The sequence below is a fragment of the Bombina bombina genome, chromosome 11 (genome assembly GCF_027579735.1).
Source record: "Bombina bombina isolate aBomBom1 chromosome 11, aBomBom1.pri, whole genome shotgun sequence".
NCBI lineage: Eukaryota > Metazoa > Chordata > Amphibia > Anura > Bombinatoridae > Bombina > Bombina bombina.
Window position 1 is genome coordinate 33,475,545 of NC_069509.1, and position 14,544 is coordinate 33,490,088.

Sequence of the window (14,544 nt, forward strand, 5' to 3'; positions counted from 1 at the left end):
CTACAGAAGAACTGTGGTTAGTTCTACAAGATGTTTGGAACAATCTACCAGTCTAGTTCCTTAAAAAAACGTGCACAGGTGACTGTACCTAGAAGAATTAATGCTGTTTTGGAGCAAAGGGTGGTCACACCAAATATGCTTTTATCAATTAACACAATGCAATCAAATCAATAACATTCCTAGTTTTGAAAGCCTACTTACTTTACAGCATTTTGCACAGTGTTGTATGTTTATTACCTACATGTTTATTATGGATAAGAGAATCCGCCTGAGGTTTTGTCAATCACCCGGATGATTTGCCTGTATATCAATTTATAGAAATTGCAGCCCTTAAAGGATTTCTTTAATCATAAATTATACTTTAAATGTAACATTTCAGGAATCATTTGGGTCTGGACTGGAAGAAAGGGATGAAATGATCCCCAAAATGTTACATTAAAAAGTATAATTTATGATTGAAGAATTCCTCTGAGTTCTAATTTCATTAATAAAATAAGTCCCACAGGTGCGCACTTAAACTCCAATCATACAACTACCAGGGTAAAATATGTAAACCATTAATCCAAATCCAGTAAGTGTGGACATCTCGCTAAGTTAAATGTTTTGATTTTGATCAGGTGCAACAGGCCGGATTGCTCACTGGCAGTTAAGCAGATCTCTCATTGCTCTATTGGTGCACATTAAAGGCACAGTAAAGTCAAAATGAGACATTCATGATTTAGACAGAGCATACGATTTTAAACAACTTTCCAATTTACTTCTATTTAATTTGCTTCCTTATCTTGGTATCCTTGGCTGAAAGTTTTATCTAGGTAAGCTCAGGAGCAGCAAAGAACCTAGGTTCTAGCTGCTGATTGGTAGCTGCATATATATACACCAATTGTCATTGACTCACCTATGGGTTCAGATACAAACCAGTAGTGCATTGCTGCTCTTTCAACAAATGATACAAAGAGAATGAAGTTTGATAATAGAAGTAAACTGGAAAGTTGTTTAAATGGTATGTTCTACCTAAATCATATCAAAAATGTTTTGGGTTTCATGTCCCTTTAACAATTTAGAAACATTAAAACACATTTCACTTACTGCAGGAAAATCTGTTTAACAAAAAACAAAACAAGTTAATTAAAGTTGATAAGCCCATAACCCATTAAGTTCCCTGTACTATCACTAAATTTATTATTAAGATAAAAAATGGCACCAAAAGAAAATATACTTCTAACCTTAGGAAAACCATCCATATAACAGGAGATCTGAGGTCTCATCTGCTCAGCCCTACAGAGCAGTGACAGAATCTAGACTTATTTCCAGTAATACTCCTGTTGTAGCCAGTGACTGATTAGCAATCACTTTTGTACACTTGCAGATCAGTGCTAGCATTTACCTTTGTGTATTACTCACCTTTCGTGCATATTCGGGGTCCTCTTGAGGTTGAAATCTGCTAGACTTATTGCAGGAGCGTGAGTTACTAAAGAGAAGAATCACACAAACACAGAAAAGCTTTGGTGAGAGTGAACAGACTATGAAAGTCACTGTATACGAAGATGCTTGAGGGATATAGAACCATTTACCTTTTTGGAAATAATTTCTTTAACCCTAAGCACCCAGTCTAATGGGTTTTTTTGGATATAGAACCGTCACTTACTTGCTGACCATGGATTTTCTCATTTGCCCAGAAGGGGGATAGGATTTATCTGAAATAGACAAATTAACATCTCTGGTGACACAAAGAAAATAACTTCCTATTTCTGACCATGCCAACCTCAGTGTATACGACTGGCTCTGCCCTGTATTGCATTGGTGAAGGGACAACCCACATTTATTGCCAGGTCTCAATAGAAGATGGCTGATGACTTAAAATTACATTTATCTCTCTGTTCTTAGAAGGTTCCAACTGGGAAAAATCTCTCCAACTGCTCAAGTTTAAATTATGACAATGTAGACTATTGCCCAACCAGCATGCTCTTATAGAGTTGATTTTATTAGCTTTTTTAGGTTACTGGATATACAAACTAATTATTTGTGCTAAAAACACAATGGCTTCCAAATGTCATGAAGTATCACTTAAAATATCTAGAGGATGAATAATGTTTCTTGACTGTACCTAAGATATAGTCACTTCATTTAAATAAATGTGCGTTCTGTATGGATTGACTCAAAGATTAGCATTGTATAAAGTGATTGTCTTAGACCTAAGCTCAGAGGTTTGTGTTTCCTACTTCTATAAATTATTTATTTGGTCTGATACCTTGAGCTGTAGATTTCTGCTGAATACGAGACTCTTTCTCCTGGTTCCTGGGTAACAAAAATAAGTGTTACACAGAGAAGGTGAACATTACCCACTAGGGGCTAAATAGAACACAGAAAAACATAAATCCAACAGATTTCCTCTAATATCATTGGATGCACCACTATTTTAGAACATCAGATTTGATTTAGTTTTGCACTGAGTGAGCTATTTTCCTGGCCATTAGCAAAAAACACAAAAGCATTACAGGGACAGGGAAGTAGCAATTACATTTTCAGGGTTCAACACAAAAAAGCAACCTTCCAATTATTTACTTTTGTTATCAAATATAACATTCTCTTTTGGTGAAACAATTATAAAACACAGGTGCCATACACATGCACACTCCTGAGTCTACCTCTGTATGCTCTAACGGAAAGGAACTAAGTTTCAACAAAGATACTAAGCTAAAGACGTACATTTGATATTAGAATTAAATTTGAAGCTTTTTTTTTTTACATCATATAGTACACTGTCTAAATACAAAACATTTTGTTCTGACTTTCATATTCATTTACATCTGCTGCCTAATACAGGGGGTAGTTGGGTGCCTATACCTTTATGTGAATGTTCTGAATTTCATCTAATCACAGTCTACATCAGGACCATACTGTTGCACGGCAACCAGAAACTTGTGTTTTACTACACAACATCCAATGCCCGCCCATGAGGGGTACAGACTAGATTTTAGTATCTAAAGGGAAACTGAACCCAACTTTTTTCTTTCATGATTCAGATAGAGCATGAGATTTTAAGCAACTTTCTAATTTACTCCCATTATCATTTTTTCTTTGTTCTCTTGCTTTCTTTATTTTAAAAAGCAGGAATGTAAATCTTAGCAGCCTGCCCATTTTAGGTTCAGCACCATGGATAGCGCTTGCTTATTGGAGGCTTACATTTACCCACTAATAAGCAAACATAACCCAGGTTCTCAACCAAAAATGGGCCGGCTCCTATGCATCACATTCCTGCTTTTTAAATAAAGATAGCAAGAGAACGAAGAAAAATTGATAATAGGAGTAAATTAGAAAGTTGCTTAAAATTGTATGCTCTATCTGAATTACGAAACAAACTATTTGGGTTTAGTGTCCCTTTAAGCACAAGATAAGCAGGTTCCTGTCATCTGACCCCCTCCTGCTGATGTATCCTGAATGCCTCACCTTTTCACAGCCTTTGAAGACTTGAGTTGATTACTACAAAACAAGAGTAATAAATCAAAGGATCCCAAAAGGTTTATCCTGCTCTTAGCTGTTAATTACTATTTATAGGTAGAATTTATCATGAGGCAAATTCCCCCATCTATTGCAGGTTTGCTGCAATGGATATGTATGAAGCAGTTTAAACCAATTCCTCTGTGGTGACTGACAAGCCCTGCCCTCACGCAATTACAAACGCCCGTGCAATAGTTAATATGGGGAATGAATACACCCCATAGATAAATACTAAAGTAAATGCTGATTGGGTTATGCACTCTACAAATGCACCCAATAAGGTGATTCACTATGCACACTAGATAGATCTGAAGAGCATGCCTACAAAAAAAAAAAAACCTGTAGGGCACTGCACCTGATTCAACCTTAATTTCACCACCTGGGTGGCACTTGCAACCCTGTTCCCAGCCAGTGTACCCCCCCCCCCCCCAGTGCACCCTGCTAGTGAATTTATTATGCAATAGAAGGCAACAAAAGTTTGTCAAGAGAAAATAATTTTGAGCTTTGCCTGCGGTAGCTACTGGGTGTCTAAGTTATTAGGATCTTTGCTGTGAGGTTATTTCTAAACAATGATTGGTTATCTGGAGTTTTCAAGTGAGACAGCTAATTATCAAATATAACATTATGCCATTATTAAATTGTGGCACCATCTGTTTACTAATATAGTGCTGTGGGTGTCTGACCTCTCCAAGCATTCCTTGCAGACGAGGTTGTCCATGAGACCAGGGGGTGTGGGCAAAGATGAAGGTGTAAGGTGAAGCGGTACATAGGAATTACCAATGGCCACACAGACACGCCCACACCGAAGAGTTAGTTGTGTCCAGCGATCCACTGTTAGCTGCAACCCATGGATAACACACCAGCCTCTACCCCCTGAGAAAGAGATAGAGAGCTTAATCAGTAGCAAAAGCATCAGGGAAGGGAAAGACAATTAAACGCGCATGACTAAGATCAGGCATGTCATTTTAAGACATTTCAATTCACTTCTATTAAGTTTACTTTGTCCTCTTGGTATCCTATATCAAAAAGAACATGTACATATCCATATAAATTAGTACAGAAATCTAATAGAGATGTTGTTCACATGATTATCTGATTGGTCCTGCAATTTGTGCTCCTCCATCCAGATCACTGTTTTTTGTCCTCAGGCCTCACCAACAGTCCAGGTTTTCAGGATTACCTTGGGTAAGAGCAGGGGAAATAACCAAGTTTACGAATCAGCTGATTATTTCACCTGTGTTCTAGTTCAGATAACCTCAAAATGTGGCCCTATTAGGGAGGTCTGAGGACCGGTTTGAAAACCATTGATCCAGATGGACCAAACACAGATTCCAGTTTTGTATGAAGAAAATGAAATATCCCTGAACATTTATTTTCCCTTGGACAGAAAAATCACTAGTGACACTAAATGTTCCTAGACGTAGCCAAGTCACTGTTTCAGCCATCACTGAAGCCACGCGATACAGAGCACCAAATCATCCCTCGTGCTCGTAGCTTAGCAATTTGTTACCCTTTGTTGGTCACAGATAAATCAGTGCTGAAATAAGGGCCACATCTTGATGATGAATTAAAGGGTTTGTTACACTATACCATCTATCTAAACTACATCGCTATCCAATAGCTGGATTAAATTCACAATCTTTGGTACTGTAATTGAAAGACTACAAAGTTGCTTAAAGGGATAGTCCAGTCAAAATTAAACTTACATGATTCAGATAGATAATGCAATTTTAAGCAACTTTCTAATTTTTACTTCTATTTTTTCTTCGTTCTCTTAGTATCTTTATATTAAAAAAGCAAGAATGTAAGCTTAGGAGGCGACCCATTTTTGGTTCAGCAGCTTAGACACCAATCAACAAGTGCTACCCAGGCTCTGAACCAAAAATGGGCCGGCTCCTAAGCTTACATTCTTGTAATATCAAATAAATAAGAACAATTAATAGGAGTAAATTAAAACGTTTCTTAAAATTGCTGCTCTACCTGAATGATGAGTTTAATTTTGACTAGCATATCCCTTTAAATAGGTTGTGTTCATTAAAGATTTATTCTGTAGATTTGTCTCCCAAGTACACGGGAATCAGAATCACAGATCTGCAGTAACAATGTGTATTAGAGGAATATTTTATTTTTAAAGCAAATACCCAGGTTATGAGTTAACAGTTAAAAAAACTAAAACCCACCCTAATGTCCTCTTTGTAAAGCTCTTTACCAGTTTGTAAGCCCCCTCGTTATCAGTCCAAAGTGAACTTTGAGAGGAGGATGCAGCACAGTCTTTAGAAGAGTCTGAAACTTTCATAAGGAAGGAAAAAATGCAAAAACTAGCAAACATCAGATGGTACTTTCAGGGGTAAATCCGCTGCCTGAGAAGCCCCTGGCTGCACAACTGCCCCCGCTCCTCTAACCTTGTACAGATTTTATCAGGACTGAGATAGGGACTAATTATTTTTAACATCATTTTACCACACAGGATTAATGTATAAGTAATATATTAGGAATCATACACTATTTTCATCATATGTTTTATATGTGACATATTGTTAACAACATGGATCCATGATTGATTTTATATTTTGTGAATATTAGTAATGTTATAAGTCTGTCTCTTTAAAAAAGAAGTACAATGAAAATGTGTTTTTCACACTAGCTGAATCACGAACGCTTAAAGGGACAGTCAAGTAAAAAAAAAAACACTTTCATGATTCAAATAGGGCATGTCATTTTAAACAACTTTCCAATTTACTTTTATCACCAATTTTACTTTGTTCTCTTGATATTCTTAGTTGAACGCTAAACCTAGGAGGTTCATATGCTAATTTATTAGACCTTGAAGGCCACATCTGCATTTGATAGTTTTTCACCACTAGAGGGTGTTAGTTCATGTGTTTCTTATAGATAACATTGAGTTTATGCACGTGTGTTTACAGAGGAGTGAGCACTGATTGGCTAAAATGCAAGTCTGTCAAAAGAACTGAAATAAGGGGAGTCTGCAGAGGCTTAGATACAAGGTAATCACAGAGGTAAAATGTGTATTATAACTGTGTTGGTTATGCAAAACTAAGGAATGGGTAATTAAGGGATTATCTATCTTTTAAAACAACAAGTTCTGGTGTTGACTGTCCCTTTAATTTTGTTTTCATGTTCCTTTACAGTTATTCAGGGGCATTTAAGCTTGTACAAATGCTATCTTATAGCTTGTGTTTGCCAGTAAAGGGATAGTGCTGGAGGTGTACATTACCTGTCTGTGCCTCAGGTGTGCTCCTGTCCTCTGGTGTGCCAGGTGGAGGGGTTTTCGGTGACTTTAGTAGTTAAGTTTAAGGTAAAACAAAAGATGAAAAAGAATGAGTTAGCACCAGCAGTACTGCATGTGCCTGTAAGCTATAGGTGAGAGCTGGAGAGCGTTAAGTGCAAGAATCATCGAGATTTTGAACCCTTATATCCAAACCACTCTACACATGGAGCTGTATGTAATTTTTCAGGAAAAAAACAAGACAATCCTGCTCCTCTAGAGGATAGACCAGAGGTCCAGGAAGTAACAGAATATGGGCACAAATGACCAGAGCCCAGGGAGTGGTGGGGTGGGTACAAATGATTATAGACTAAGGGGTAGAGGGGGTGGGTACAAGTGACTATAGATTAAGGGGTAGAGGGGGTGGGTACAAGTGCCTATAGACTGAGGGGTAGAGGGGGTGGGTACAAGTGACTATAGACTGAGGGGTAGAGGGGGTGGGTACAAGTGACTATAGACTGAGGGGTAGAGGGGGTGGGTACAAGTGACTATAGACTGAGGGGTAGAGGGGGTGGGTACAAGTGACTATAGACTAAGGGGTACAGGGGGTGGGTACAAGTGACTATAGACTAAGGGGTAGAGGGGGTGGGTACAAGTGACTATAGACTGAGGGGTAGAGGGGGTGGGTACAAGTGACTATAGACTAAGGGGTAGAGGGGGTGGGTACAAGTGACTATAGACTGAGGGGTAGAGGGGGTGGGTACAAGTGACTATAGACTGAGGGGTAGAGGGGGTGGGTACAAGTGACTATAGACTGAGGGGTAGAGGGGGTGGGTACAAGTGACTATAGACTGAGGGGTAGAGGGGGTGGGTACAAGTGACTATAGACTAAGGGGTAGAGGGGGTGGGTACAAGTGACTAGACTAAGGGGTAGAGGGGGTGGGTACAAGTGACTATAGACTAAGGGGTAGAGGGGGTGGGTACAAGTGACTATAGACTGAGGGGTAGAGGGGGTGGGTACAAGTGACTATAGACTAAGGGGTAGAGGGGGTTGTGTACAAGTGAGCATAGACTAAGGGGTAGAGGGGGTTGTGTACAAGTGAGCATAGACTAAGGGGTAGAGGGGGTTGTGTACAAGTGAGCATAGACTAAGGGGTAGAGGGGGTTGGGTAAAAATGACTATAGACTAAGGGGTAGAGGGGGTGGGTACAAGTGAGCATAGACTAAGGGGTAGAGGGGGTGAGTACAAGTGAGCATAGACTAAGGGGTAGAGGGGGTGAGTACAAGTGACTATAGACTAAGGGGTAGAGGGGGTGGGTACAAGTGACTATAGACAGGGGTAGAGGGGTGGGTACAAGTGACTAGATTAATGGGTAGAGGGGGTTGTGTACAAGTGACTATAGACTAAGGGGTAGAGGGGTTGTGTACAAGTGACTATAGACTAAGGGGTAGAGGGGGTTGTGTACAAGTGACTATAGACTAAGGGGTAGAGGGGGTTGGTACAAGTGACTATAGACTAAGGGGTAGAGGGGGTGGGTACAAGTGACTATAGACTAAGGGGTAGAGGGGGTGGGTACAAGTGACTATAGACTAAGGGGTAGAGGGGGTGGGTACAAGTGACTATAGACTAAGGGTGTGTGTACAAGTGACTATAGACTAAGGGGTAGAGGGGGTGGGTACAAGTGACTATAGACAAAGGGGTAGAGGGGGTGGGTACAAGTGACAATAGACTAAGGGGTAGAGGGGTGGGTACAAGTGACTATAGACTAAGGGGGTGGGTACAAGTGACTATAGACTAAGGGGTGGGTACAAGTGACTATAGACTAAGGGGTGGGTACAAGTGACTATAGACTAAGGGGTGGGTACAAGTGACTATAGACTAAGGGGTGGGTACAAGTGACTATAGACTAAGGGGGTAAGTACAAGTGACTATAGACTAAGGGGGTAAGTACAAGTGACTATAGACTAAGGGGGTAAGTACAAGTGACTATAAACTAAGGGGGTAAGTACAAGTGACTATAAACTAAGGGGGTAAGTACAAGTGACTATAAACTAAGGGGGTAAGTACAAGTGACTATAAACTAAGGGGGTAAGTACAAGTGACTATAAACTAAGGGGGTAAGTACAAGTGACTATAGACTAAGGGGGTAAGTACAAGTGACTATAGACTAAGGGTAGAGGGGTGAGGGGTGCAAGGAGGTAAAAATGCTGAGGGTAATGTGGAATTATTTACCTGACCACCTTTTGATGTCTGTTTTAAATAATCCTGCAGCCTCTGTAGAAGATCAGTATTCTGTGTATAAATGAGACATCAGTGAATCCTACTGTACAAACCACATAATAAGGTCATTTTAACCCTTATAACCTCCTCACCTTGCCCCCTGCACTCAGACCTAGCCTCTTGCAATGCTGCTGCAGGTGAGCCCTTTTCAGGAGATGTAGGGAGGAAGGGGTTAAATCCAGCTCCAGGATAGGCACCTTCTTACGAGGATTCGGCATGGCGACACCAGCTGCCTGTAGCGCGTTGCACTGAAATCACAGGGAGAGTATTGCACCTAGAACCTACTAATGTACAGAATACATATTGACATTTAATATTACTGCTAGAATAGGGCAAACCCTTCCTTAAAGGGATATGAAACTTTTTATATTATGATTCAGATAGAACATTTAATTTGCTTCTTTCTCTTGCTATACCTTATTGAAAAGCATACCTAGGTAGACTCAATGGCAGAAAAGCACTGCTGGGAGAGCTGCACATATATGCCTCTTGTCATTGGCTTACCCGATGTGTTTAGCTAGCTCCCAGTAGTGCATTGCTGCTCTTAACAAAGGATACCAAAAGAACTTAGCACATTTTGAAACTGAAGTAAATTGGAAAGTTGTTTAAAATTGTTTTCTCTATCTAAATCATGAAAGAAAATGTTTCATATCCCTTTAAAGTTTTAAGGATTAGGTTACTCAGGCTGGTTAGTCAATGGATATTTCCCATTATAACCCCATCAGCATACTGGCTTTTTGGATACAAAACAAGCGTTTATCATACTTTATTTTATTAATATCTTAATTTGTATTTTCTTAGTGTCATGATTACTGGGCCCTGGGCTTTAAGGACCCTGCTGATGCATATACATGTACAGGTGGTCTAGACTAGATTTGTGCACTTCTCAACTCACAGATTAAGTTACTTTGGCAATTTCTGACAGCCCATATTATAGTTCATGTGCAGAGCCAATCAGGTCTGACTTGCGGTGTTCCAAGCCTATAACCACTAACCAATCAGGGAGGCTGTAACAGACAAGGAAGCTGGTACTGATCTATCAAATATCTTCTGTAGCTTTAATTATCTCTGCTGGGAACTCACCAATGGTGTGCCCAACCCAGCTGATTTTATTGACCACTTAGTTAAAGTTTAAGCCAATAAGCTAATATTACATCCCCCTCCCCAAATCATTTAATCAATTTATGTTGAATTATGCAATTAATTGGTGCTTTGGATAGCTTAAAGGGATAGGAAAGTTAAACTTGAATCTAGCATATATTTTTAAGACGCTTAAATTCACTCCTATTTTCAAATGTGCTTAGTTCTCTTCGTATCCCATGTTGAAAAGAAAACGCACATATCCTACACTAGTGGGAGCTAGCTGATTGGTGCCTGCATACATTTGTCTCTTGTGACTAGATATGTTCAGCTACCTGCAAGTAGTGCAATGCTGTTCCTTCTGCAAAGGATGACAAGCGAATGAAGCAAATTTGAAAATAGAAGTAACATTAAGAGTTGTTACAATATTGCAAAGTATTATGCTGCCCACCAACACAGCAACATTATATATAATTATATTTAATAAGTAGTTTAAATACCTAGTGTATTGGCTTAATAGCAGACAATGGCAATAATAAAGTTATGTTTAAAACAAACAATGCTGGATTTGTTTTTTGGCTACTAGCACCATGGCTGATGTCCTAATTTAGTTTAGTAAGAGTGCAGGTCCCTTGGAAACATAATATATTTATATAGATACTATTTAAACATGTGTTGCTTCTGTCAACAAGGATACATTTGCACTTAAAAAAATAGTTTTAGAAAAAAAAAATGGAGTCTTGTGATTGCCTTACAATTTACAATAGTACATTTTGTCCTAATATATATATATATATATATATATATCTGTTCAGGGAAGCCTACCACCCAAGTCAATAATAAATTCATTTCACTTACCTAACATTTCCCTCATCTAACGCTGCATTAACATCTTTCTTAATCTTGCAGTCCTCACCTCCTGTTTCTCAACCTCCTACCCTTCTAGAGTGTAAGTTCCCACGGGAATAGGGCCCTCAATTCCTTCTGTATGTGTTTGTAAATGTTGTCTTGTCTCTTACAAGTCTTGTATGGTTTTAGTTAAATGAATTGTATCCATGGACAGCGCTGCGGAATATGTTGGCGCTTCATAAATTAAGAATAAGAATATATACATACACATTTTATATATATATATATATATATATATATATATATATATATATATATATATATATATATATATATATATATATATATACACACACATATACATACACCATATTTATCCAAAGCAGTTCCCCAATAAAGGGATGAATTATAGCCTTTGAGGGCAAGGGTTGGACAGCCTCTGTATATTCAGACCATTGTACTAACCTGCTGCCATAACTAGACCATGCACACTATACACTAGAAGGTTACCTACACCAGTAAGCTACAGTGTGCAGAGCAGTAAGTATGGACCCGGCTCGGCTGAGGATCAGTGCACAGTGTTTTTTGCAAAGCATTACACTGAGCACTGACATCTGTACAACAGGTCAAGGCTGTTTTCTCTGCTTTCTATTAAAGGACTACTAAAGTCACATTTAAACACAGTGCTGACTATATCAGCAATAAGCACTGAATTGCAAGTGTACTTACTGCACACAAAATGGTTTTAGACACAAGGAGAAATAATCCAGTTTAAAGTTTATCTTGATTGAGGCAGATTAGGATTAGCTGCAAATGAGTGTGCACACTGGTCTGATCAATCACTGTGCAGTATGTAGCCAGGTCAGACAATGTGTGTGCATGCCTAGGTTACTGAGCTGCAGATTCTGACATTACAGCAAAACAATATAATATACCATTGATTTATTCTCATTCACTAATATATGGGAGATGACATTTTGAGGTAAAGTCCTATCGATCTATATAACTAATAAGATATAAATCACAAGAATCCCTGCAGAAACTATAAAATCACCTTACCAGCAGCACAGCCACACTGCAGCCTGGCCTTGAGTCTGAGAACCCAGAGGATCCCTTTATTACATCACATCATTAGCAGCATCCAATCACAGAAAAGCAATTAATACCATTAGATGAGCAAATTAACTCATGTGATGCCAAATTAAAGGTACAGTACCATTTGGGCAAACTTTAAAGGGATACTAAACCCAATTTTTTTCTTTCATGATTCAGATAGAGCATGAGATTTTAAGCACCTTTCTAATTTACTCCTATTATCAATTTTTCTTTGTTCTCATGCTATCTTGATTTTAAAAAGCAGTACTGTAAGCTTTAGAGCCGGACCATTTTTTGTTCAGCACATGGGTAGCACTTGCTGATTTGTGGCTAAATGTAGCAAACCAATCATCAGCTCTATCAAGGTGCTGAACTAAAAAATGGGCCGGCTCCTAACCTTTTAATACTGCTTTTTCAAATCAAGATAACATGAGAACAAAGAAAAATTGATAATAGGAGTAAATTAGAAAGTTGCTTAAAATTGCATGCTCTATCTGAATCATGAAAGAAAAAACGTGTTGGTTAGTATCCCTTTAAAGGGACATTGAACCCAAATTTTTTCTTTCGTGATTCAGATAGAGCAGCAATTTCAATCAACTTTCTAATTTACTCCTATTATCAATTTTTCTTCATTGTCTTGCTGCCTTTATTTGAAAAGGAAGACATCTACGTTTTTTTCTTGGTTTAGAACTCTGGACAGCACTTTTTTTTTTGGTAGATGAATTTATCCACCAATCAGCAAGGACAACCCAGGTTGCTCACCAAAAATGGGCCGGCATTTAAACTTACATTCTTGCATTTTAAATAAAGATACCAAGAGAATAAAGAAAATGTGATAATAGGAGTAAAGTAGAAAGTTGCTTAAAATTTCATGCTCTATCTGAATCACTAAACAAAAATGTTGGGTTCAGTGTCCCTTTAACCCCTTAATGACAACTGACGTACCAGGTACGTCATGCATTAACAAGCAGTTAATGACAATAGACGTACCTGGTACGTCAGTTGTCTAACAGAGTGCTGGAAGCGATCGCAATCGCTTCCAGCACCTCTGAGGGTATTGCAGTGATGCCTCGATATGGAGGCATCCTGCAATACCCCTTTACAAGCCTCCGATGCAGAGAGAGACACTCTGTGGCCCTCTCTGCACCGGAGCTTCGTTGGTGGGTGGGAGCAAAACAGGGAGGTGGGTGGGCGGCCTGCAATGGGCCTGTGATCATGTGGAGGGGGGCAGGATCGGAGGCTGGAGTGCCTGGGGGCGTGCACGGATGCGTGCGCGTGCACGGGGGGCAGCGGGCACGTGCACGGGGCGGGAGCGGGTGGGAACCGCTACACTACAGAAAAATTTAATAAAAAATTGGGAGAAAAGGGGGGGGGGGGAATTTTAATTTATAAAGCAATCGAAGGGTTCTGGGAGGGGATAGCTACACTACAGAAAAGGGCAAAAAATTAAAGCCAGTACCCAAGATGGCACCCATTAGGCTAGAGGGGGAGGGTTAGAGAACTGTTTGATGGGGGATCCGTGAGATTGGGGGCTAAAGAGGGATTCTACACAGCAGCATATGTAAATATGCTTTAAAAAAAAAAACAACCAAAAAAAACCAAATATACCTTTTATTTTAGTACTGGCAGACTTTCTGCCAGTACTTAAGATGGCGGGAACAATTGTGGGGTGGGGGAGGGGAGAGAGCTGCTTGGGAGGGATCAGGGGGTCTGATGTTTCAGGTGGGAGGCTGATCTCTACACTAAAGCTAAAATTAACCCTGCAAACTCCCTACAAGCTACCTAATTAACCCCTTTACTACTAGCCATAATACACGTGTGATGAGCAGCGGCATTTAGCGGCCTTCTAATTATCAAAAAGCAACGCCAAAGCCATATAAGTCTGCTATTTCTGAACAAAGGGGATCCCAGAGAAGCATTTACAACCATTTGTGCCATAATTGCACAACCTGTTTGTAAATAATTTCAGTGAGAAACCTAAAGTTTGTGAAAAAGGAAACTTTTTTTTTTATTTGATCGCATTTGGCGGTGAAATGGTGACATGAAATATACCAAAATGGGCCTAGATCAATACTTTGGGTTGTCTACTACACTACACTAAAGCTAAAATTAACCCTACAAGTTCCCTACAAGTTCCCTAATTAATCCCTGCACTGCTGGGCATAATACACGTGTGGTGCACAGCTGCATTTAGCTGCCTTCTAATTACCAAAAAGCAACACCAAAGCCAAATATGTCTGCTATTTCTGAACAAAGGGGATCCCAGAGAAGCATTTACAACCATTTGTGCCATAATTGCACAAGCTGTTTGTAAATAATTTCAGTGAGAAACCTAAAGTTTGTGAAAAAAGGAAACATTTTTTTTTTAATTTGATCGCATTTGGCGGTGAAATGGTGACATGAAATATACCAAAATGGGCCTAGATCAATACTTTGGGTTGTCTACTACACTACACTAAAGCTAAAATTAACCCTACAAGTTCCCTAATTAACCCCTGCACTGCTGGGCATAATA

General features: G+C 39.3%; 1 protein-coding gene across 1 annotated transcript in view; it reads right to left on the minus strand.

Annotated features, from left to right (window-relative positions):
• Positions 1 to 9,223, minus strand: part of LOC128641630 (uncharacterized) — an 18,099-nt gene extending 8,876 nt beyond the window's left edge. Inside the window, exons 1-7 of the mRNA XM_053694167.1 lie at positions 9,098 to 9,223; positions 8,958 to 9,017; positions 6,734 to 6,794; positions 4,182 to 4,371; positions 2,249 to 2,295; positions 1,646 to 1,694; positions 1,402 to 1,468 (exon numbers count right to left, since the gene is read on the minus strand). Coding sequence (XP_053550142.1) covers positions 1,402 to 1,468; positions 1,646 to 1,694; positions 2,249 to 2,295; positions 4,182 to 4,371; positions 6,734 to 6,794; positions 8,958 to 9,017; positions 9,098 to 9,223 — 600 coding nt within the window. The remainder of the gene's footprint in view (positions 1 to 1,401; positions 1,469 to 1,645; positions 1,695 to 2,248; positions 2,296 to 4,181; positions 4,372 to 6,733; positions 6,795 to 8,957; positions 9,018 to 9,097) is intronic.
• Positions 9,224 to 14,544: the final 5,321 nt, after the last annotated feature.